Raw genomic sequence first — 25,792 nt, forward strand, 5'->3', positions numbered from 1 at the left:
CCGGAGGTACTTTGCTCATTGAGTACGCTGCCACCATAGGGCTTCAGCGTTAAGCATTCAGGATTTAGGGAGTGAGATTATTGCACGACTTTTCCCTTTACAAAGCAAATACCCCTTCTCTGTTATATAAAAATGTAATTTTAACCAGGAGTTGAATTCGTGTGATTCCTTACAAATCCTGTAACTATTTTCTTCTAGACAAGTCTTCTAATTCCAACCAGAAATGACTACATGCTGCTCTATGATACCACTGTTTCACTTAAATACAATATGCTATAATTCAGGATAAATATCTATTTACTTCTTACATAATTGCTTTGAGAAAAAAGTCTTCATATATGTTACCAAAGTCTTCATATATGTTCAAAAATTAAAATAGTTAAACAAAAACATTTAAAATCACTAGAGTTTAATGTTGTTCAGATAGGGACAGCTTTCTCTTCTCTTTGGTTCCTAGGCTCCAATGATCACTATCATTTTTTAAAATATGAAGCTCAGCAGAGTTATCAATATACTTGTGTACTATCAGAATATAAATACAAAAGATGAAAATTAAAAGATAATGCATTGGTAGTATTTGATTTGAAGGAATAAGAAGATATGCAGTACTTAAAAAAAATCATTAAATGGAGCTTAGTTGGGCTTAGGTGAGAAATACAGCTCTATCAGATTAGGGCACAATCTCCAACAAATAACAGTCTAATTTTCTGATCTGTAAAATGAGAGTAAAAATGTCAAACTCATACAGATTAGTACACTGATCTAATATGGAATCACCAAGCATAATGCTTGATACAGAAGCATTCAATAAAGGTGAGCTTGTTTTATCTTCTTTCCTTTCCTTTCTTGAGTCAGATCTATATGGAAAAAAAAGAATGAGCTTGAGCTGAGTCACGTTTCAGGATACAATATAGGAACAAGGCCACTAATCTCAAACAACTTACTTAAATCAGTACACTTCATATGAACAGCCAATTTACAATTTTCATGGCGAATGTTCCCAATCAAGAAAAGTAAAAATTACCTCCATTCTGATCTTGCAACTGGGGAATCCTCAACAATTATGCTACTGGTCAAAAAATGCATTTTTTTCTGAAAATAATATTATTCTGTTATCTGTTTTAATGGTATCCTCATGCTTAGTAATTGTTCATTAACTACACACTTACTGAATAGACCATAATAAACATAAAATGGAACTGTTTAGTTCTCTGATACTCATAAGAGAAGTACATTATCTCTTTCCTTGTCTTGTCATTTGCAATAAAATAAGAGGCATATAATTTATCATGATAAAGTTATTGCATAATTTATCATAGTCCTTGCCATGTAAATGCCTACTATTGCTAGGACAGATATTTTACAAATTAGAAAACTGGCATATCTATTTCTAAGAAAATGCAGTTTAGTAAGAACAATATAAAAATAAAATCACAAAATATCTCTAGATGTTTAGATAAATAATGATAAATAACAGTGGATAAAGTTTTAATGTATTGTGTTGGCCTGAATCTAGTTTTTAAAGGATAAAAGTTGTTTGTGGACGATTTGAAGAGAGACTCAAGAAGATTACGTGTGGGTATTGACACTAAAACATTGGAATATTTGCCAAGATTAAAACCACTTGGCACTGTAATAATGCTGGTATTGCTGCTGCTGCTAAGTCGCTTCAGTCGTGTCCAACTTCGTGCGACCCCATAGACGGCAGCCCACCAGGCTCCTCCATCCCTGGGATTCTCCAGGCAAGAATACTGGAATGGGTTGCCATTTCCTTCTCCAATGCATGAAAGTGAAAAGTGAAAGTGAAGTCTCTCAGCCGTGTCCAACTCTTCCAGACCCTATGGACTGCAGCCTACCAGGCTCCTCTGTCCAAGGGATTTTCCAGGCAAGAGTACTGGAGTGGGGTGCCATTGCCTTCTCCAGTACTACTTTAAACTATAAAAGGTCCCATGGAGGAATGCGTTCTCAGAAACGGAATAGTGGATACATAATACATAATTACAGATAACTTTTATTGAGTGCTTATTACTTATCAGGTATTCTCGTGCATGTTTCATATGTACTTATGTTTATCATAACAATGGTACCAAAGCAGGTGTTTATCACCATTTTAGAAATGAGGAAACCTAAGCAAGGAGGGATGAAGTGATTTACTCAGGGCATGGGCGGTGTGTGTGTGACTCATGCGACTTGTGTCTGACCCACTGCGAACCCATGGACTGTAGCCCACCAGGCTCCTCTGTCCATGAGATTTCCCAGGCAAGAACACTGGACTGGGTTGCATTTCCTACCCCAAGGGATCTTCCAGACCCAGGGATCCCACCCATGTCTCCTACATTGGCAGGTGGATTCTTTATCACTGAACACCTGGGAAACCCTTAGTCAGGGTACATGGCTGGAAAGCAGCAGAGCCAGTATTTAGGTAGCTCTGGAGAACAGGCGATCAGCCTCTAGCACATAATGTTCCTAGATTAGGCTAAAGTTTGTGATGGAAATTAAATGTATGACAGTGGAGGTACATACCTACAGCCATTTTCTATGAAAGTTTCCTGGAATAGGTGGAGTTTGAGCTGAGATTGTGGCATGGTTAGGAGATCAGGATATTTTATTTAGGAGGAAGGGATGCTTACGTAAAGGGAATAACTCTTAATAATGAAATGAAGGAAGGACAAATGGACTTTGCTGGCTGAGGTATATGCACAATTAAAGACACGTCTACAATAGTCAGCTGGGCTAAGCCGTGGTGGTGGGCCCTCAGTGTGCAGGCTGACAGGGCAAGATGTGAGGTCATCAAAACTGGGAAGGAAGATCTCCCTGGGGGCCTTTTCAGCACAGTTGATCAGAAGGGAGATAAGGTATGAACCAAGAGAGTCACAGAGAGAATGAAAAGGAGGGAACAGATGTGATAGATGATGTGTAAGTACAACTGTTAACTGAATTGATAGTTGAATCAGGGTAGTGTGAGGAAGAGGGAGGCTATGAACAGGTTCAGGGTTAAGTCAGACATATTTTTAGCAGGGTGACTTTGGGACAAGGTACTTCATCTCTACAAATCTATTTCCTCATCTGAAAAATGGAAAATAGTATATGCACTTGTGACTATCTAATTAGGAGTTGAAAATGACTTTCAAATTTTCACCAAGTCAACATTGCAGATAATTATGCCATTAGCCAGGATGAAAGAAAAGGAACATTTGGGTATGTTGAGATCTAGAGGCCTGTAACATATCTATGTGTATACATTCAGTTTGCAGACTAAAATTGGAACCTTAATTCAGGAGGAGGGTCTAGACTAAAGACAACTACTAGCTATCAATCATGAGAGAAGACTGTGTAGAAAGAACCACAGCTGATGGAGTAAGAGAAGGGAGTTAGAAAGGATCAGTGGAGATTTAGAAAAAAGACAGGGTCAGGGAATCCAGTGCCAAAGTTTAAGCCAGAGGATATCTGAGAGTAATCCAATGGATCTGATCTACGGTAGATTACTCCTGGCCTTTGACAGAGCAGCTTCAGTACTGGGCTGAATGAAAAACTTGGGTTGTTAGGAGGAAAGAAATAAGTGAAATGAAAAGTCATTCTTTCAGTTAGTTCTGGTCCTTAAAAAAGGGATCAAACAGAAAGCAGGGCTGGTGGGAATGTGTGTGTATTCAAGCATGTTTGTTTAGGGAAGAGTCAACATAATGGGAGAGATTAACAATGAAGAAGAGAGAGGTTATGATTGATGGTGAGGTCTCAAGTTGATATGAATAACAATAAATCAAGAGAAAATAAAGTGCATGCAATATCATTTATTGTGGATCTACTACACCTTTAATATGCTCACATTAATGTCATCAAGTCCTAAAACATCCTGTAAGGAATTATTTTTCCCATTTGCAGAAAAAGAAACTGAAGCTGAGAGAAAACAAAAAAGTTGTCCAAGGATGGAAAGGTGGTATTTGATGAAGTTAGGATACAAATTGAACTTGGCTGAATCCCAAGACCATATGACTAGAAGAAAGATAAAAATTTGACAAAGAAGACAAAGGAGTTGAGGGAGTTTAACAGGATGTTTAGAATTGCACAGTTAAGGCATCCAAACTGAGTTTGATGGCTTTGGGAAGAAAAAAAATCTGTAATGCACCACTGTGGTGCGTTTAATGCGATTTTAGAAAGAGATTGCTAAGTAGCTCCAAAAGCATAACTGAGACATGAATTTGTAATGCATGCAGTCAAGTACAGTTATGTGACTTGTTCTACTTTCTTTAGTTCTAACAGAACATCAATATTGAACAAAGGCCAGAATTCTAAAATTCATTGTAGGCTGGCCTATTAAAAATAAATGCTGAAGATAGCAGCTATGTTATTTGTCTATGAATACTCTAAACCTAAACTTGAAAAAATCCTGAATATAGAAAGGATATGAGCAACATATTTTTTAAAAACATGGGATCCAGTTAAGGATATTACTGGGTCAGTGAGATCAAACAAGTCCTTAAATTTGATACTTGCCTTTTTTTCCCATCAATGAATACATACATCCTGAGCATTTCCTCTGCAGCTGATGTTGGGAGGAGAGAGGAGTCCATTCCCCTCATCAACTTCTAGACTTTTAAGGAAGAAAAATTATATAAGTAGAGCAGGGCATGCTGCCATTTAGAGGGAATTAGTATATACTAGTGTATCCTAAATTATATGTAATAATCCACTAGAGAACAAAACAGTATATAAGATATCAAAATTGAGAGAAATAATGGGCCAAAAGCAATGAATGTTCCCTGGGCTAAGCATAAAGCTACCTTCCTACAGCAGTCAGTCAATTATATATTAGGGATGGATACTTTAGGTACTTCAAAATCTACCTCTTCTGGACTTTCATTCCACACCCTTGACCATTTGAAAAGGATCAGAGTCACTGTCTATCAGGCAGACATTAGAGGGCAACAGAATCAGTCTTCATCTCTCTCTCTTTCTGGCGCACGTGCACACACACACAGACACACTAACCCACACTAGTCCACTGTCCACAGGTGTAAATAGCAGTGTCAGGCTACGTCAACGAGAGCAGGATGTCACAAGAATCCCATCACGGATGTGAGTAAGAGAATCATTCAGTTAGGAATCTTCCTGAAAAGTCTACTAGAGAAACTGCAAGGAAAACTGATTTTCCATTTCTGAAATTTTCATGAACATGATATATCAGTAAGATCTTATTTATAATATGCACCAAACTACATGATTGAACACTGATGGAGAAAAAAGATGCTATCTGAATATTGTACGGATGTGAGAGTTGTACCATAAAGAAGGCTGAGCACTGAATTGATGTTTTCAGACTGTGGTGGTAGAGAAGACTCTTGAGAGTCCCTTGGACAGCAAGAAGATCAAACCAGTCAATTCTAAAAGAAATCAACTTTGAATATACATTGGAAGGATTGATGCTGAAGTTGAAGTTCCAAAACTTTGGCTACCTGATGCGAAGAGCCAACTCATTAGAAAAGAACCTGGTGCTGGGAAAGATTGAGGGCATGAGGAGAAGAGGGTGACAGAGATGAGATGGTTGGATGGCATCGACTCAATGGGCATGAGTTTGAGCAAGCTCTGGGAGATAGTGAAGGACAGGGAAGCCTGGGGTGCTGCAGTCCTTGGGGCCACAAAGAGTTAGACATGACTTAGCAACTGAACAACAACAAAAATCTGTTGGCTCTCCAATTCCACAGCAAACCCACAGAGGAGGATGTATTTCTCTATGCACGATGTAATCATTTTGTGAAATGTTTAAACTGATGGGAATAAATAGGGCAACATACTGAGGCTAACACAAAGAAATATCACTTATTTTGCTTAAAACACATTCTAATTTTTGCTGTGCATTTTCTCTGAAATCACAAAGTATCTCACAATCTGCAGCCAAGTTTCACTTTAGTTTCAAGTTTTCAGTTATTTTTGACCTAAAAGATAAGTTTTTAGAGGATGGAATTAGTTGTCAGGGTTGCTACTTGATATCTGAAAGAGTCAGGTTTTCTCAAGAGTCCTGTGAAGCAAACTGTGGTTCACACTCAATTGTGAATTTAAATACCAATCCTTTACCTCTGTCCATCCACTTTTCACCTTAATTATCTCAGAAGGCATTGTTAGAAACTGAAAATTGAGTAGTTTATTTAAAAGACTTTATGGATTATAGAAATATATGGTATTCTTATCTGTAATAGTACTGAAAGCATAAAACAAGTGTGTTAATTAGATAACTATCAAATCATGAAGTGCCAAGTCTCACATTGTTGTTCTTTAGTTGCCAAGTTGTGTCCGACTCTTTCTGTGACCCTCATGCACTGCTACCTGCCAGGCCCTTCTGTCCACGGGATTTCCTCGGCAAAAATACTGCAGAGGGTTGTCTTTCTGTCTCCAGGGGATCTTCCCAACCCAGGGATCAAACCTGCATCTCCTGTATTGGCAGGAAGATTCTTTAAGCTACCTATTAATAATGAAAGGCTCTGCTCATAGGTTGTGTATAAATTATTAACCTTTCAAAGTAAAAAGTGACATGAAGAAATGTCAGGAAAGTGATTTGAGGCCCTTTCTTCTCTGCTTCCTCCTTCCTTCTTCTTCATCTAGCTAACACTAAGATATGGATGACACTTCTTTGTTTATGAATGTTTGCTAAGGAGTCTCTCTCTTTTTTTTCTTTATTTTTAAAAATCATGATTGCTTTTTTCTTCTACCAATTTTATTCAGTTATGACCAAACTCGCTGTGTTGTAATACCCTCTGAGATTCTAAAATGAACAATGTTTCACTGATGGAGGATTAAGAACAATTGAAAAAATCAGTATATCAGTTGGGGGTATGTTTGAATTTAAAAATATATATTTCTGCAATGCAGAAGTATGGTCAATTGGTGGATTATAAATCTCAAACTGAAAGAATATCTATTTCTTTAAACAATTCTGAAAAATAGCTCATGGAACATTTGAATGCCTATGTGACAACTCTGAGATCTATCAGAATGTGATTATAACATTAAAACTGTGTAAATATTATGAAAGAAACAATAAAGCATTTTAGCAATGCAAATAGATTGCACATTTTCTCTATTAAGTTTAGATATGCCCTTAAAAAGACATAGCTATTATAATTTATAGTATAAAATTTCAACATGTGTTTATCTGACATACTCTCCACAATCAGATAAGATTATTGGATTTATTTTAAATAAAACTGGTCATCAGAAGAATATTAGAAGAATAAATCAATAGGAAGCACCCTTTACCATGCATGTCACAAGCTAATTCATACATTCCTATTTCTTTAACCACACATTTACAAAAGAACCTTTGGTAGCTTGCAAAATTACTGTACCTAAAACTATTCATAGCCATAAAATGTGCTTATAAAAATGCTGTCCCTTACAACAACTATAGGCACTTCCTTCTGCTATAGTGACAGCAAAACATACATTTGCAAAATAATTGCTCCATCCTAGCTATAATGACAATGTCTACTATAGACATACTGGCAAAATGCAAACTACTAACAAAAAGACAGAATACAAAAAAGAGTTTGTCAAATTTAATAGAATAATTATCAAGCATAACCCTGCAAAATTAGAATGTAGCCACACGGAAAGAGTAAATACTAAGTCACCTAAAGACAATGATATCAATCAAATATCAATGCTATTATTGCAGAAGCAAAGGTATAAATACCCAGAGGATGTGAGAGAGAAAAATTTATTTTCCACATCCACTGACTCCTACCCTCATACTAGCTTTCCTATCTACTGTTATTATGATTTAGTACCATATCATTTATGAAGTATGTGTAATGTGCATGGAGCTGCATATGTTAAAGTCGAGTCCTCACTGGAGAACCAGAAGTGGATGCATCACCCTTTGAAAGTCAATTTATCTTAGAAAGTAACCCTGGATGCTGAAAACTTTCAGGAGGAATTTTAAGTCCAACAGTGGTTAAAATTTTGAGAATAAAGTTGTGTAGAATTGAGTACCCAGGATGTAATGAACAATAGGACTGTGTGTCAATGTACAAGGTTGAATTGAATTGACTCACTGACTTACCTGGCATGTTGCATTGGTCAATGACTATACGTAGTGGATAACGACTAAAATGACTATTCTCACCAGATATGTGACAATCACTATCTAAAATGTTTCCAGGATTAAAAATTATGCTTATTCCTCATTTGAAGGACATATGAGATTAAAAAATAGTTTATTAATTTTTGTATGTATTTTTGTATTAATTTCTGTATTCTTTTACAAGCAAAAGATACCCTATTGTAATTCCAGATAGTGGATGATACCAATACTCTCCAGTAACCATTTGCTATTCTTAAAAGTGGGGAAAAAAGTTAGATTGGTTATCATTTTGTCCTCTGGAAATAAGAAACACTGATGATCTTCATTAGTCCAATATTACAGTGACTTAATCTAATAATTAGAATATATGCTAAAATGACCAGAAGCATTTCAATGTTCTCTATTAACTGTTCACTGGTAATAAAATTATTTATCTTTTGAGAAACCAAAGACAAATTTTGACATATTCACCAACACAGTAATTGCCTACTATATTTTCCTAAGAGCCATCAGAAGTATTATAATTCACTTTCTCAAGAAAAATGTGCACACCTTTGTTACAAACAGAAAATAATTGCTTTTCTAAATTTGACTATGGAAACACAAAGTGTGTTTTATGTACTAAGGTGGTATCCTCTCTTTCAAAATCTCCCTTGTGAACAAAGAAAGTAGCATAGACATGTATGCACCGTCAAGTGCAGAACAGATAGCTGGTGGGAAGCTGCTCTGTAACACAGGGAGCCCAGTCTGGATGGAGCTCTGTGCTGATCTAGGAGGGTAGGCTGGGGTTGGGGCAGGGAGGCTCAAGAGGGAGGTGATATATGCAAAACTGTGGTGATCCGCATTGCTGCATGGCATAAACCAACACAACACCTTGTAAAGCAATTTTCCTCCCATTATAAAATAAAAATAAAAACTGCAAAAAGAACTGTCCCTTGGTTTCATTCTTACAAAACTAATATCCTTCAAAGGGTGTTGTAAAATTTGGGGCTTCAAGCTCAAGTTATACAAAAAAGCAACTGGGACTTAACAGAGAGAGAAAAGGAATCACATAACAGAAAGAAACCTAAGCAACATTAGTTAGCTTTTTATTGGATAGACTTTTTGAATGGTTATCAAAATGTATTCCTTTAACCTAATGAATATTTATCTCATTTCATGGGCCTAATAATGCCTTACTTAAGACTTTTGAACAAAAGACTAAAGGTAACAGGTTTTCATTTCTTTTGTATCAACTCCTTTCCAATACTGAACAGGTTATCTGGAAGCCAGAAAGGCCAGATAAGTTTCAAAAACGGTTATTTAGGGGTGGGAGTATGGAATCAGAGCTGGTTCATGGCAATATTAAAACAAGTGGATTAATCTTTCAAAACGCTTAAGACAACCAATGACTCAGAACCAACAGACCCTACAAACTAGCCATATAGTAGCATCACTGTGAAAAGAGCAATGTACATGTACAAACACACTAATTTTATAAAAACAGTTTTAGAGATAAAATGGAAAAAAACAACTTACTGAAAAGTCTTCAAAGATTTTCTTGAGTTCTTTGTGACCATGCTTTTCAGCAATATGGGCTGGATCTGAATCTTCCGAATTTTTTATCTTAGATGCCCTGGTTGCTCCTGAACATTGAAGCAAATGAACAGCTAAGTTCTTTAACCCAAATTTTGCTGCACAGTGGAGAAGAGTTGGAAGTTCTTTGAAATAAGAATCTGAAATAAGTAAAACAGAATAATTTTTTTCATCATATTTGGAAGCAGATAAGAAAAAGTCAAACACAATCTATTTTTAAAAATAATTCCCACAAAGCATTGCTGACTTTTAGGGTGATTTTACAAATAAGAAACCATCAATGGTTTTAGCAGTGTAGACTCTCCCCTTTCTATTCCTCATCTTAAATCAAGCATACATTAATAGTCTCACTAGCATTAGTGCCTCTCCCTTACTTGTGTGGTAAGTTTAATATAGAAAGGCATATCAATCTCAAATGTAAAACAAAACAAAAACATTTCATTGTAAAATCTCCTTTTGAATGTATTTCAGTATTAACTAAATACTTAAATAACAAATAAATTCCTCTATAAGATCTTTTTTGTGTTTTATACTTCTATGCCTACTTTGTTTCCTTTTGAAGTTGAAATGAACATGAAATTCCAGGAAGGGTTATGTTAGATTTCTGTGTGAGTTTTTTCTTTCAAAAAGTAACTGCAACAGCAACTACAGGTAGGCACCTTTATAAAAATCTTCAGTAAGGAATTTTTCATTAGGATTTTACATGTTTCATGTCAATGTTTTGGAGTTCGAATTTCTTAATTAAATATTAGCTATTAGTTAGAAGACATGATGTATTAATTATACGTGACTATAAAATGATGAATGCAAACTGCTACCCCAATGATAACACACACAAACATGCACAAACTGATGAGTGATAGTTTATTATTATCCTACACTTTCACATCTTGCTAGAAAAACTGTGTTATAGAAATTACACATCACCTCACTTTAATTGCTGTGGCATTATTAGAAGAAACCAATGTGAAGATTTATAGTAACAGAAACAAAACCATCAAAGAAGAAGTCAATTATCTTTCAGCAAAATTCTGAAGCAGTGAAAACAGCCACCTCATAATGTTTTGGAAAATTATGAATCTGGCCTCATTTATCTCTTTGCTATTTTGTAAACCAAAAAAAAAAAAAAAAAAAAAAGGAAGAGAGAGGGGATCTAAACTTGGTGCTTTCAATTCACTTGGGTATGTGGGTGTTTGAGGGCTAAATAAATTATTTAGTTTATTGGTTTGTATGTTTAAACAGGAAACACAACAAAACAAAAGCCTTTAGGACATGTTAAAGACTTCTGGTAAGAAAATATTTTATCCTTCAAAATGTGTAGGAACTAAATGGCTGTAGGTAGATCTATGATTGAATTTCAATGACAAAAGCACTGGTACCTTCTTATATGGTGTGCAGTGAGTAAAAAATTATCAAGTGTTTTATAAAGATGAGCTTATAACAGTTAAAACTGTTCAAGGTAGGTAGCAATTTTCAAACTAAAAAGAATGTATTTTCTTAAAAAGGAATTAAGATGCAATTTTCTATTTATTTCCATTTAAATAAGATATAAAATAATTTTCTGCTATAACTAAACAAGAGATGGCAAGAGTGAACGTTGACATTTTAAGAATCAGTGAACTAAGATGGAGTGGAATGGGTGAATTTAATTCAGATGACCATTATATCTACTACTGTGGGGAGAAATCCCTTAGAAGAGTTGGAGTAGCCATCATGGTCAACAAAAGAGTCCAAAATGCAGTACTTGGATGCAGTCTCAAAAATGACAGAATGATCTCTATTCATTTCCAAGGCAAACCATTCAATATCACAGTAATCCAAGCCTATGCCCCAACTAATAATGCTGAAGAAGCTGAAGTTGAATGGTTCTATGAAGACCTACAAGACCTTTTAGAACTAACACTCAAAATAGATGTCCTTTTCATTATAGGGGACTGGAATGCAAAAGTAGGAAGTCAGGAAACACCTGAAGCAACAGGTAAATTTGGCCTTGGAGTATGGAATGAAGCAGGTTAAAGGCTAATAGAGTTTTGCCAAGAGAATGCACTGGTCATAGAAAAACACCCTCTTCCAACAACACAAGAGAAGATTCTACACATGGACATCACCAGACGGTCAAAACCAAAATCAGATTGATTATATTCTTTACAGCCAAATGGAGAAGCTCTATACAGTCAACAAAAACAAGACCAGGAGCTGACTGTGGCTTGGATCATGAACTTCTTATTGCCAAATTCAGACTTAAATTGAAGAAAGTAGAGAAAAGCACTCGACCATTCAGGTATGCCCTAAATCAGATCCCTTATACAGTGGAAGTGAGAAATAGATTTAAGGGACTAGATATGATAGACAGAGTGCCTGATGAACTATGGATAGAGGTTTGTGACATTGTACAGGAGACAGGGATCAAGACCATCCCCAAGAAAAAGAAATGCAAAAAAGCACAATGGCTGTCTGAGGAGGCCTTACAAAGACCTGTGAAAAGAAGAGAAGTGAAAAGCAAAGGAGAAAAGGAAAGATATACCCATTTGAATGCAGAGTTCCAAAGAATAGCAAGGAGAGATAAGAAAGCCTTCCTCAGCGATCAATGCAAAGAAATAGAGGAAAACAGTAGAACAGGAACGACTAGAGATCTCCTCAAGAAAATTAAAGATACCAAGGGAACATTTCATGCAAAGATGGGCTCGATAAAGGACAGAAACGGTATGGCCCTAACAGAAGCAGAAGATATTAAGAAGAGGTGGCAAGAAAACACAGAACTAAACAAAAAAGATATTCACAACCCAGATAATCACAATAGTGTGATCACTCACCTAGAGCCAGACATCCTGGAATGTGAAGCCAAGTGGGCCTTAGGAAGTATCACTACGAACAAAGCTAGTGGAGGTGATGGAATTCCAATTGAGCTATTTCAAATTCCAAAGGATGAAGATGCTGCACATAATATGTCAGCAAATTTGGAAAACTCAGCAGTGGCCATAGGACTGGAAAAGGTCAGTTTTCATTCCAGTCCCAAAGAAAGGCAATCCCAAATAATGCTTAAACTACCACACAATTGCACTCATCTAGCACTCTAGTAAAGTAATGCTTAAAATTCTTCAAGCCAGGCTTCAGCAATATGTGAACCATGAACTTCCAGATGTTCAAGCTGGGTTTAGAAAAGGCAGAGGAACCAGAGATCAAATTGTCAACATCCACTGGATCATCAAAAAAGCAAGAGCGTTCCAGAAAAACATCTATTTCTGCTTTATTGACTATGCCAAAGCCTTTGACTGTGTGGATCACAACAAACTGTGGAAAATTCTTCAAGAGATGGGAAAACCAGACTACATGATCTGCCTCTTGAGAAACCTTTATGCAGGTCAGGAAGTAATAGTTAGAACTGGACATGGAACAACAGACTGGTTCCAAATAGGAAAAGGAGTACATCAAGGCTGTATATTGTCACACTGTTTGTTTAACTTATATGCAGAGTACATCATGAGAAACGCTGGGCTGGAAGAAGCACAAGCTGGAATCAAGATTGCTGGGAGAAATATCAATAACCTCAGATATGCAGCTGACACCAGCCTTATGGCAGAAAGTGAAGAGGTACTAAAAAGCCTCTTAATGAAAGTGAAGGAGGAGAGTAAAAAGTTGGCTTAAAGCTTATCATTCAGAAAACTAAGATCATGGCATCTGGTCCCATCACTTCATGGGAAATAGATGAGGAAACAGTAGAAACAGTGGCTGACTTTATTTTTCTGGGCTCCAAAATCACTGCAGATGGTGATTGCACCCATGAAATTAAAAGACGCTTACTCCTTGAAAGGGAAGTTATGACCAACCTAGATAGCATATTTAAATGCAGAGACATTACTTTGTCAACAAAGGTCCATCTAGTCAAGGCTATGGTTTATCCAGAAGTAATGTATGGATGTGAGAGTTGGACTATAAAGAAAGCTGAGTGCCGAAGACTTGATGCTTTTGAACTGTGGTGTTGGAGAAGACTCTTGAGAGTCCCTTGGACTGCAAGGAGATCCAATCAGTTCATCTTAAAGGAGATCAGTCCTGGGTGTTCATTGGAAGGACTGATGTTGAAGCTGAAACTCCAGTACTTTGGCCACCTCATGCAATGAGCTGACTCATTGGAAAAGACCCTGATGCTGGGAAGGATTGGGGGCAGGAGGAGAAGGGGATGACAGAGGATGAGATAGTTGGATGGCATCACCGACTTGATGGACATGGGTTTGGGTAAACTCCAGGAGTTGGTGGACAGGGAGGCCTGGCGTGCTGCGATTCATGGGGTGGCAAAGAGTTGAACACAACTGAGCAATTGAACTGAACTGATAATTAAACCAAACCAAAGTTAGTAAAGAAAAATATTTGCATGATGTCAGATTTTTACATACCCTTGGTCATCTTTCTTTGTTATACCATCATCACTTGCCAGTCACTGCCTTACGCGTTGTTCCTGCACATTGCTATTCTGGTATACTTTTGAATCACAGTTATTGCATAACAAAATATTATTTTCATTAAATAAGTGTTTCATCAGTATACAAATACATTCACCTATAGCCTGTTTGTAAATTTTTCAAGTTTAAGGTGATATAGTATTAGAAACAACTACGATAAACTTCATTAAGAATCTCTCTTTTTATACACCAGGAAGAATAAGAAAGACAGTGACCAAGTGGACATGGTTTTTCAGGGCTCATTTCTTGACAGTTTTGATATTCTGAGCCATGTTTTCTGGCACGTAAAAGAAAGAAGTTCTGCTGATTTAAGATTATGCTGCCTATATTAAATGGAACTACAGGCTTGTAGGTTGGTTCCTTTATTTTCCATTTCTTTATTTCATTTTCAGTTGTAGCCGAAAACCCACTAACCTACTAGAAGTCTTTGTGAAGTTATAGACATGAAAAAGCTTTGGAAGTCATCTTTCCAGTTTCCTACCCAGTAAGAGAATTGCCTTCCTACAGTCTATAAGGGATAATCTTCCACGTACTGCCTGCATAGCCCTAATGATCGAGTGTTTTTTACTTCTTAAGGCATCTGTTTCTTGATTAGACAACACTGATCGTTAGACATTTTTACTTCTGTTGAGGTGAAACGCATTTCCTCTAAATTACCTGATCTTCATATCCCTTGAGCTATACCAAATATGATCCTTATGAAGGTGCAGGTTTACAATCAGCTTGTTCACTGTGTGAAGTTTCAGCAAGTCACTCAGTATTTGAGCCCAGCTGTATTTCAGCATCTCAGTATTTCAGCATCCAAGTTTGCAGGGCTATTGACATAATTAAGTGACAACATATTCTAAAAAGTGCCCACAACAATCTTAGTTTCCTTTTCTCTCTCTCTTTTGCACCCAATTATTTAAAGCTTCTTTATCCTAACTCACCTTTGCCCCAACCTTACGATCACAAATTCATTTCACTGTTCCAACTAGTTATCACCCTAAGAGGCTGACTCCACTTTTTAAATGGTGGATCTGTTTGAAACCTGCCCTGATGTGATCATTACAGCCATCCCTTTTATGGTCTTGGATGAGGTTATTTCTGCTTCTTAGTTTCATTATGTAAGAAATGCTCAGCTTGCTAAGGTACATGACCAATAATTAGAAAATTTCTAATTTGTTTTTTAAAAAAATTAATATATGGCATAGTTAACATTTCAAAGAATTAAAATGTTTTGTAGGAGTAATATTAGTTGTTTTAATACAAATTAGATCATGACCTCTAGCATTATTTTTCAGGACATTAAGGTAAATATAGTTAATGTATGTGTATATATCATTATATTAGTATAGATATTATATTTATATATGAATAATGGTATTCATGTCAATAAAGGTATAATTATGTTAAATAGTTTGGGTTTTCTGGTATCATGCTTTTTATAAAATCATACTTTTTATATTTTACCTTGATTTGATTACTATAAGAATTTGATACAAGAATGAATTGCTCTGTGTACCATACAAGCACATTTGCAACAGTGTAAGATAAGAAAGTTCTTTATCCTAAAAAAACAAACAAACAAACCTTGTTGGTTTAGCCTATCTCTCCTGGGCATTCACTCAGTGTCAGAGAATGCACACACGCATGGTCAGTCGCTAACTTATGTCCGACTCTTTGTGGCCCCATAGACTACAGCCTACCAGGCTCCTCTGTCCATGGAATTCTCCAGGCAAGACTACTGGAGTGGGTTGCCATTTCCTACTCCAGGGGATTTTCCCAACCCAGGGATTGAACCTGCATCTCTTAAGTCACCTGCGTTGATAGGTGGATTCTTTATTACTGAGCCACCTGAGAAGCCGGCAGAGAATAAGTGCTGATCAAAGAATGTATCAGTGACTCAGGGGATTATTGCAATCTATCCCTTGCTCTTCTTCAGTGCTTAATTTTATTCTAGACCACATGATTAGTAATGTTTCTGCTTACAGATATTTATGTTTTGATTGCTTTTGAAAAATTACAGAAGTGTCATTTCACTGATCATGAGTTTCAGGAGTTTTGACAGTTATACATATCTACATAACCACCACCCAAAACAAGCTGAAGAAACTTTAATCACCATTGCAAGATCCCTTCTGTTTCATTCGAGTCAATTCTCCACTTCAGAGGCAACTACTGTCTAATTTTTATCAAAACAGATGAGTTTTATCTCATCTGATATTTTACACAACTGGAATCATACAGTATATACTCTTGCATTCTATTCTCTTCTCTATTTCTGATAAGAAGTCAGGTGTAATTCTTATTGTTTTCCTGTATGGCATGTGCTTTCCTCAATACACACATCCCCAGGTCAGCTCCTACCCCAGGTACTTTTAAGATTTTCTCTTTATCTTTGATTTTTATCAGTTTAACTCTGGGGTGGGTAGGTATAAAATTTTTGTATATATTCTGCTAGGGGGTTACAGAGATTATTGAATTTATGGTTTAATGTCATTCATCAATTTTGGATCATTTCCCAGCCTTTAGTTCTTCAAATATTTTTCTGCTCATTCTCTCTTTTCACTCTGAGAATTCAATTACACATATGCTTGATATGTAATATTATCCTATAGACCTCGAGTCAAATCTGAGTAGATAAGCTGAGTTTGTTCTTCTTTTAAAGTTTTACTTAGACTCTGGATTTTTCATCTTTTTCAGTTTGAATAATTTATTTTGACTGTCTTCAAGTAAACTGATTCTTTTCTATTTTTTCTACTATTATGCCCACTTAATATTCAAAAATTTTCTGATATTATATGTTTCTAGAATCTCCTTTTTTAAAATTATAATTTCCACTGCTCTGATGAAATTTCCATCTCTTTATGCATTTGTACCATTTTACAGTAGATTCTGTAACATACATATCATAATTATGTTAATGTTCCTATTTGACCATTTCAACATCTGGAGCATTTCTGTTTGCCTCTAATGACTATCTTCTCTTGACCACAGGTCATCTTTAATTCCTTCTTTGTATTTCTTATAATTTTATATCCAGTGCTGAACAATGTAATAAAGGATCAAAGTAAACAATATCTACCCCAGGAAAAGGTACACCCTTTCTTCACTCAGACAACTAGACTTGAAAGCTGACTCAAACTAATCTGTAGATGAGCTGAACTTGGTCATTTTTTTGTGACTTCACTTAGATTTAGTTAATCACTGACTTCAAATACTTTGAGGGCAGAACCATAATTTTCTTGCACAGCATGGGATCTAAACTTCGGTGAGACTCAAGAAATCTCTGTTGCTCTACAGACTGGCTGTCAGCCTTTGGGTAACTGGATGGTTATTTTTCCTCTCAAGTTCTGCCTCCAGAAGTTTTCACATCAGAATATCTCACTCAGATTTTGTACAGCCTCTGTATACACCCAGTTAAGGTAGATTCCTTACTATCCCAAATAGGGGATATTACTCCACTTTTACAACTCTCCATATTTAGAATCTCTGCTTTCCATACAATAAAAGCTTTGATGGAATTTGTTTCAGCAACTCTGTCCCACTCCTGCTCTTTAGCAGCCACTAGTGGTCCAAGAACTGAGAACTTCCAGATGTATAAGAAGGATTTAGAAAAGGCAGAGAAAACAAGAGATCAAGTTGCCAACATTCATTGGATCAAAGAGAAAACAAAGGAATTCCAGAAAAACACTGACTTCTGCTTCATTGACTACGCTAAAGCCTTTGATTGTGTGGATCACAACAAACTGTAGAAAATTCTTAGAGATGGGAACACCAGACCACCTTACCTGTCTCCTGAGAAACCTGTATGCAAGTCAAAAAGCAACAGTTAGAATCAGACATGGAAAAGCTGACTGGTTCCAAATTGGAAAAGAAGTATGTCAGTGCTGTATATTGTCACCTTGTTTGTTTAGCATATATGTAGAGTACATCATGTGAAATGCCAGACTGGATGAATCACAAGCTAAAATCAAGATTGTCAGGAGAAATATCAACAACCTCAGATATGCAAAGGATAACACTGTAATGACAGAAAGTAAAGAGGAACTGAAGAGTCTCTTGATGAGGGTGAAAGAGGAGAGTGAAAAAGCTGGCTTAAAATGCAACATTCAGAAAACTAAAATCATAGCATCCAGTCCCATCACTTCATGACAAATAGAAGGGGAAAAAGTGGAAGCAGTGACAGACTTTATTTTCTTGGATTCTAAAATTTTATCAGCATGAATGGCAACTGCAGCCATGAAATTAAAAGGCACTTGACCCTTGGAAGGAAAGTTACGACAAAACTAAACAGCATATTAAAAAACAGGGACATCACTTTGCTGACAAAGGCCCATCTAGCCAAAGTTATGGTTTTGCTAGTAGTCATGTAGAGATGTGAAAGTTGGACCATTGGACCATAAAGAAAGCTGAGCACCAAAGAATTAATGCTTTTGAACTGCAGTGCCAGAGAATACTCCTGAGAGTCCTCTAGACCACAAGGAGATCAAACCAATCAATCAATTCTAAAGGAAATCAACCCTGAATACTCATTGGAAGGACTGATGCTGAAGCTCAAGCTCCAATACTCTGGCCACCAGATGCAAAGAGCCAATTCATTGGAAAAGATCCAATTGGAAAGATCCATTGGAAAAGATACTGGGAAAAAGTGAAAGCAAAAGGGAGAAGGGAGTGGCAGAGGATGAGATGGTTAGACAGCTTCTCTGACTTAATGGACATGAATTTGAGTGAACTCTGGGAAATAGGGAAGGACAGGGGAGCCTGGCGTGCTGCAGTCCATGTGCTCTCAAAGAGTCAGACACAACTGAGAGACTGAACAAGTGTATTTTAAGGGTCTTTCTTGACCTACTGCCTGCCTCCAGTATTGATATACTAGCTTTGTGCACGTAAGACAACCTACAAGAGTTAGTGGGTGATGCAGACCCACTCTGTAACGGGGGCTCTTTGGGATCTTCATTCATCACACTAGCTCAAGTATAGCCATTAAATATTTGCTACATATTCAGCTGGTTTTTCTTTACTCCTCATCTATAGTGAGTTCTTGTCTTTCTGCTTTGTAAGGGATGAGGAAAGTTATGAGTTGCTTCTCTATCATGAAGGACTTGTTCTTTGCTGGAACTTAGTTCATTCAGATTTCTTTTGTCATTCATTTTCTGTTGTATTTAAAAAGGCTACTATGATTTCGAAGATCATCTTGCTTATTCTTCCTATCACAGTAAGAATAGCAGACTCTTATGTTGTTGTACATCTTAATCAGAAGCCAAAGTCCAATGAGACCTAAAGACCTTAAGTTTATCATTTCTTAAATTCACAGCTTTTGTTTTGTAAATAGTTTGTTAATCTCACCTATTAGATTAAAATAATAGATTCTTTAAGATATTAAAAAAAACTTTTAGCGTGTACTTAATCTGCAATATACATCTCATTTCATATATTTTCATGAAATATAATTTCATTTCATAGCAATTTTCATTTAATCAAGATTGTTCATTTGCTAAGTCATGTCCAACTCTATGACCCCATGGATAGCAGCAGGCCAGGCTTCTCTGGCCTTCACTGTCTTCCAGAGTTCACTCAAATTCATGTCCATTTAGGTGATGTTGTGCAACCATTTCATCATCTGCCACTCCTCTCTCCTTTTTGCCTTCAATCTTTCCCAGTATCAGGGTCTTTTCCAATGAGTCGGCTCTTCACATCAGGAGGCCAGAGTATTGGAGTTTGAGCTTCAGCATCAGTCCTTCCAATGAATAATCAGGGTTGATTTCCTTTAGGGTTGACTGGTTTAATCTCCTTGCAGTCTAAGGGACTCTCAAGAGTCTTCTCCAGCATCACAGCTCAAAAGCATCAATTCTTCAGTGCTCAGTCTTCTTTATAGTTCATCTCACATACATGTGGGCTTCCCTGGGAGCTCAGCTGGTAAAGAATCCACTTGCAATGGGGGAGACCTTGGTTTTATCCCTGGGTTGGGAAGATCCCCTGAAGAAAGGAATGGCTACCCACTCCAGTATTCTCGCCTGGAGAATTCCATGGACTGTATAGTCCATGGGATTGCAAAGAATCAGACACGACTGAGCGACTTTCACTTCACATCCATACATGACTACCAGAAAAACCATAGCTTTGACTAGATGGACCTTTTTTGGCAAAGTGATGACTTTGCTTTTTAATAAGCAATCTAGGTTTGTCATAGCTTTCCTTCCACGGAGCAAGAGTCTTTTAATTTCATGGCTGCAGGCACTGTCGGTAGTGATTTTGGAGCCCAAGAAAATAAAATCTGTCACTGCTTCCACTTTTTTCCCTTCAAGGTATAAGTAAAAAAGCCATAACTCACACTAGGGTGTGGCCAAATTGCTTTTAACTTTTTTTCCTGACAAATTTTCAGTTTTCAGTTGTTTCAATCAATGTCTTTCAAATGGTAATTTCAGAGGAACAGAATTAAATGTCTGGTAGAGGAATTTTCCAACAAAAATTCAATTTCATTAGCTTTGGAAATAAAAATAAAAGAGATGACCTGGAACCTAGTAAAGAAATCAAGTCACATATTTATTTAAGCTGAGCCATTTCTAACAGTTTAAGATAATCCCTATAAAAGATGGCCAATAATTAGATTGAAGTTCTCAAACCAAAGCTTTCAAAAGATTAACCTAGCCTCCCAGAATAATCAAATGGGAATATGCCCAGGGTTAGCTTTAAAATTTTTAAAGTAAGATGCATACGCAAACTGGAAGTGCATGCATGTAATCCTCTGTTCTCTTAAATCATTATCTGGAATAGTAAATCTTTATTCCCTCAATGTGTGAAGGACAAACAATGAAGCACACGCCAGAGAAGATACAAAGTCAGGGGATCTGCCTTCTAATTTCAGCTCAGCCACTAAATCTGTGGTACTTACGAAAGTTCTTTCACTTCCCTGGACCTTTATTTCTTGTTTTATAAAGTTATAAGTTTGAGGTCAGAATTGTAGGACTTAGGATATTCTTCTGGGCTAGAGGCTACGCCACATATGGTTTTAGGGTAATTTTCCCTGGATGCTAATCAGATACCAACTAAGTTGGTAAGGATGATATTTGCAAAGTTGAATAAAGGTAATGATTTCCATTCCTATTCCTTTCATCATAGGGTTTGGAGTCAGATGAAATGTTACTATTTCTATGGATCTATAAGACAGAGAGAGCATGACTGGGTTTATGAATCTGACTGCTTTGGAGGAGCACATATGCAACATATGAGGCGTCACTCTTCCTATCCTGTTTAAAGAGTAGATATAACCTATTGAGAATTGCAGGCAAAAAAATAATGCTACCGAAATTACTGTATTTCTAGAATCTTGATACTGTAAACTAAGCGCACAAGGGAAATAATGGAATATTAAAGTTCTTTGGTGCAGTTTGTTATCTCTCTAGAAACTTTATTTATATGCATGTGCAATTGTATTTTGTTCCTATGTTCATTTAAGAAATACCTTTCGAAAATTACCAATATGTTTGCTTTTGATTCTGAACAGCAAAGGAATAAGAACCTAGAAAGAAGCCAAGAAAGAGTCTAGAAAGATCCAGGAAACTTGAAATGCTAAGAGTATGGAAACAAGATGGGCTGGGTAGGGATCAAATGTCTAGTTACTCTACCCCGGATAGAAAGTTACCCACTGTCCTTTGTATTGGTTTCACACAGAAAGCCAAAGAATGTATGCTACCAAGTAGTAAATCAACATATCTGACAAATGTGTGAGATTTTGTTAGGAGCATTTGGTATTTTTTGAGGACTTCTTATAGTCTTGAGAACCTGATTTATTCTTTAAAAAATATTAAATAATTTTGATAATAAAAGTGAATTAAGGCAGGAAAGTAATCTTGGCAATTTTTCTGGGTAATAAAGGGGTTGGTTAGAGCTTTGGGAATATTGTCATATGTAGTGGATAGGCAGAATATAAATTAAATATGAGAATGATTAGGGAAGCATCTACATGTAGGATGACTGGAAAGAAAGGTGAAATATTTAGAGAAACCTGCTAGGAAGCTTTTTCAGAAGGAAGAAGGAATAACTGACAGCCTGAATGAATTAGAGAGGAGGCAGTAAAAATGTACAAGGACTGAGACATCAGACATTCAAGAGAAAAGGCTGTTCAGGCTCCGAAGGAAAGAGCTGGATTTAAGATAACATTCAGGTTTATGGCTACAAACTCATGAGGTAGAAGAGAAGGGGTATTCATTAAAGAAGGTCACATTTCATTGTCATGGAGAAGTCCAAGCGGGAGTGTTGATGGCAATACAGTTATATGGCATTAAAGTATATTAGATATTTGTGTCTTTGAATGGAGCATATTGGTTATAAACTTAGCCCCTGTATCACTAAACATTAATAATCACCACAGAACAGTTTTTTTTTTTTTTTTTTTTTTTTGTGGAAGAGGAAGTATTCTGAAATAGGGTCCCAGAGTTTCTTTTGCCATTTAAGGTAACAAATTCACAGATCTAGGGACTAGGATGTGAATATCTTTGTTGCTGTTGTTTAGTCTCTAAGTCATGTTCAACTCTTTGGTGACCCCATGAACTGTAGCCTACCAGGCTCCTCTGTCCATGGGATTTCCCAGGGAAGAATAATGGAGTGGGTTGCCATTTCCTTCTCCAGTGAATACCATTAGGGGGCAATTATTTCACTTACTGTACAAAACAAGTGGTGTTAAACCAAAAGGCACTTTCAGGAAACAAGAAAGTGGTAATAACTCTACAATTCAACATGTCTTAACACTCTCAGCAACATATATTTTTCCTTGACCAAGAGTTAATATTATGCATATGACCCAAATGATAGCTGTTACCACACTACCAACACATCCTTATTATCCAAACCAGGATAGGATATTCTGAGAAATTTTCCTATCAACTGGATACAGTTGCTTTGTAAATCTATTGACCAAGATTTTTCAAACAGATTGTTGGGGGATCCCTAAATGTGTATGGGTCAACTACAGTCTTTTAGAGCTGCTGACCTCTGAACAGGAGAAGGATGGTGTGATGGTTAATTTTATGAGTCAACTGTCTTGGTTATTGTGGGCAGTTGTAAGGTCAAACACCAGTCTTGAGGTTACTGTGAAAGTATTTTTTAGATGTGATTAATATTTATATAAAGGACTTTAAAGCAGATTACCCTCCATATTGTGGGCAAATCTCATCCAATCAGTTGAAGGCCCTAGGAGAAAAGACTGAGGTTTACCAAAAAGAAGGAATTCAGTCTCCAGACTGCCTTCAAGACTCAAGGCTGTAACATCAACTTCTGCTGGAAGGTTCAGCTTGTTAGCCTGCCTCGCCAATTTCAGAATTGCTAGTCTCACAATCCAGAGAAGGCAATAGCAACCCACTCCAGTACTCTTGCTGGAAAATCCCATGGATGGAGGAGCCTGGTAGGCTGCAGTCCGTGGGGTCGTGAAGAGTTGGACACGACTGAAGTGACTTAGCAGTAGCAGCAGCCTCACAGTCACATGAGTCAGTTCCCTAAAGTGAACCTTTTACTCTTAGTACATACCCTTGATCCCGTTTCTCTGGAGAATCCTAACTCAGTGAGGGAAATGACTGCACTGGTTCTGGTAAACTATAACAAGACATAAAAATCAAGTTCTAAACGCGGTGAATATCCACACCTGCAGTAACACTAAAAAGATATTCTGTAACTATTTAGTAAAGGTAATACCCAGAGAGCAAAGGAGTCCCTTCATGAAGATTGTTTCCAGATAGGTTAGTAGTTGGGTGGTCTGGGGGATTTCTGGACCTGTCAAACTTTTCAGAGGATAGAAACTCTAGGTTTGAAAATTATCATTGTATGACAGCTGCAAAAGTAACAGGGAGTTCCTTAAGGATTAACTTATTCAATCTGTAATTTAAAAGAGAAAAAAAAAACAGACACCCTTTCTGCTGTGTGTGTGTTTGTATGTGTGTGTGTATAATCAAGGCTAACACATGTGTGCATTTTTCTTAATAAAATGAGTGAATATTACAGAGACTATTTCTTGTTACCAGTTACTAATGGATAGTATTCATGTTTTTCCCTAACCCTGTGATAAACTTACAGATTTAAACGTATTAAGTTTGACCCTGAAAATTCTACGTTTTTTGTGTGTCAGCTCAGAGAAGATGAACATATGTGTCTCCATAATTTGAGCACAGATAGTTCAGGAGAAGGGAATGGCAATGCACTCCAGTATCCTTGCTTTGTAAATCCCCTCAACAGAGGAGCCTGGAGGGCTACAGCCCACGGGGTCGCAAACAGTCGGACACGACTGAGCATGAGCCATCACACAGTTCAGTGCAGCACATTCAGAAGGCTCCTGTGCCAGTTTTTCATTCTGTTAATGGCAGATGCCACAGATAAGAGGTAGAAGATGAAAGAAAACAAGGGAAAAGAAAAGAAAGTGATATTCTAAATAGTTGCTTTGTTTGCAGGCTAAGTTGCTCTTCTTGTGTCCAACTCTGTGTGACCCTATGGACTGCAGCTTGCCAAGCTCCTCTGTCCATGAGATCCTCCAGGTAAGAATACTGGAGTGGGTTGCCATGCCCTCCTCCAGGGGATCTCCCAAACCCAGGGATCAAACCCACATCTCTTACGTCTCCCTGAATTGGCAGGCGGTTTCTTTACCACTAGCACCACCTGGGAAGCCAGATAAACTGCCTTATAGTCCTATAAACAAGAGCTCTTTATTTTTGAAGCTCAAATAATACTAGTCTGATGCCTAATGCTTACCAGGGTTTTATTGATTTTAATCTATGGTTAGCTTTATTGCCATCAACAAATTAACACATTAAGTATTTACTGAGTACTAGAGACTCCTTCAGGCACTAGGAATAAATTCATGAACAAAATGGACAGGGCTCCTTCCTCAAGGACAGCATTTGCCCTCAGAGGCAAAAGTGGTGATTTGAAGAGAAAAATGCTCTATGAAACAAAAATCACTATGTTTTGGGGATTGCAAAAAATACCATAAAGAGTATCTGAGATAATTTCAAACTTGGCTTTATAAATTATTCATTAAAGTCATAAATTTAAATAATTCAGCACAAATAATTCAAAACCTTTCCTCAGTAAGGTCATCTGCCTGAGAAGCTAACTCCAACTGTCCCTCTTTCTCTGGGGCTCCTGTGCCTCAGAGAGTCACAGCTTGTCACAGTGGATAGGGAGGTAGTGGCCAAGGAGTGGTTAATAATCTCTGCTGGCTGACTGGATTCACCCCAGCCCTGCCACCATTTGAGTAAATGATATACACTCTCAATGCCTCATCTGTAAATCAGGTTTGAAAATAGTACCTACCATGGGTTTGTTGAGAGGAATTAAATGATATAAAGTAAGAGACGTACTTAGAATTATTCTTAACCCAGAGTACATAATATGCAAGCATTAGCTCCTATTAGTAGAGGAAAAACACACTATATTAGTGATATTGATTTTTGTGATTTTATTTTCTCTTCCTTCTTCTTGGATGCACTCTGAATGAATGGGTTTTACTTATTTATCTCACATTCCTCTATCTTCCCTCAGCATCTAGAAGAGTACCTAGTATAAAGCAGAGTGTGTTAAACTTCTAAGAATTCATGAGTGTTTATTTTTGTTTTTAGTAATGATACACAAAAAATAGTCATGTATGGATGTGAGAGCTGGACCATAAAGAAGACTGAGTGCCTAACAATTGATGCTTTTGAACTGTGGTGCTGGA

The 25,792-nt window shown here is 37.0% G+C and overlaps 1 protein-coding gene across 2 annotated transcripts in view; it reads right to left on the minus strand.

Annotated features, from left to right (window-relative positions):
* Positions 1-25,792, minus strand: part of BANK1 (B cell scaffold protein with ankyrin repeats 1) — a 306,464-nt gene that overhangs the window by 157,818 nt on the left and 122,854 nt on the right. For both annotated transcript variants that reach the window (XM_065907388.1, XM_065907387.1), the window contains exon 7: positions 9,593-9,789. In XM_065907388.1, coding sequence (XP_065763460.1) covers positions 9,593-9,789 — 197 coding nt within the window. The remainder of the gene's footprint in view (positions 1-9,592; positions 9,790-25,792) is intronic.

This window comes from Muntiacus reevesi, chromosome 16 (genome assembly GCF_963930625.1).
Source record: "Muntiacus reevesi chromosome 16, mMunRee1.1, whole genome shotgun sequence".
Lineage (NCBI taxonomy): Eukaryota > Metazoa > Chordata > Mammalia > Artiodactyla > Cervidae > Muntiacus > Muntiacus reevesi.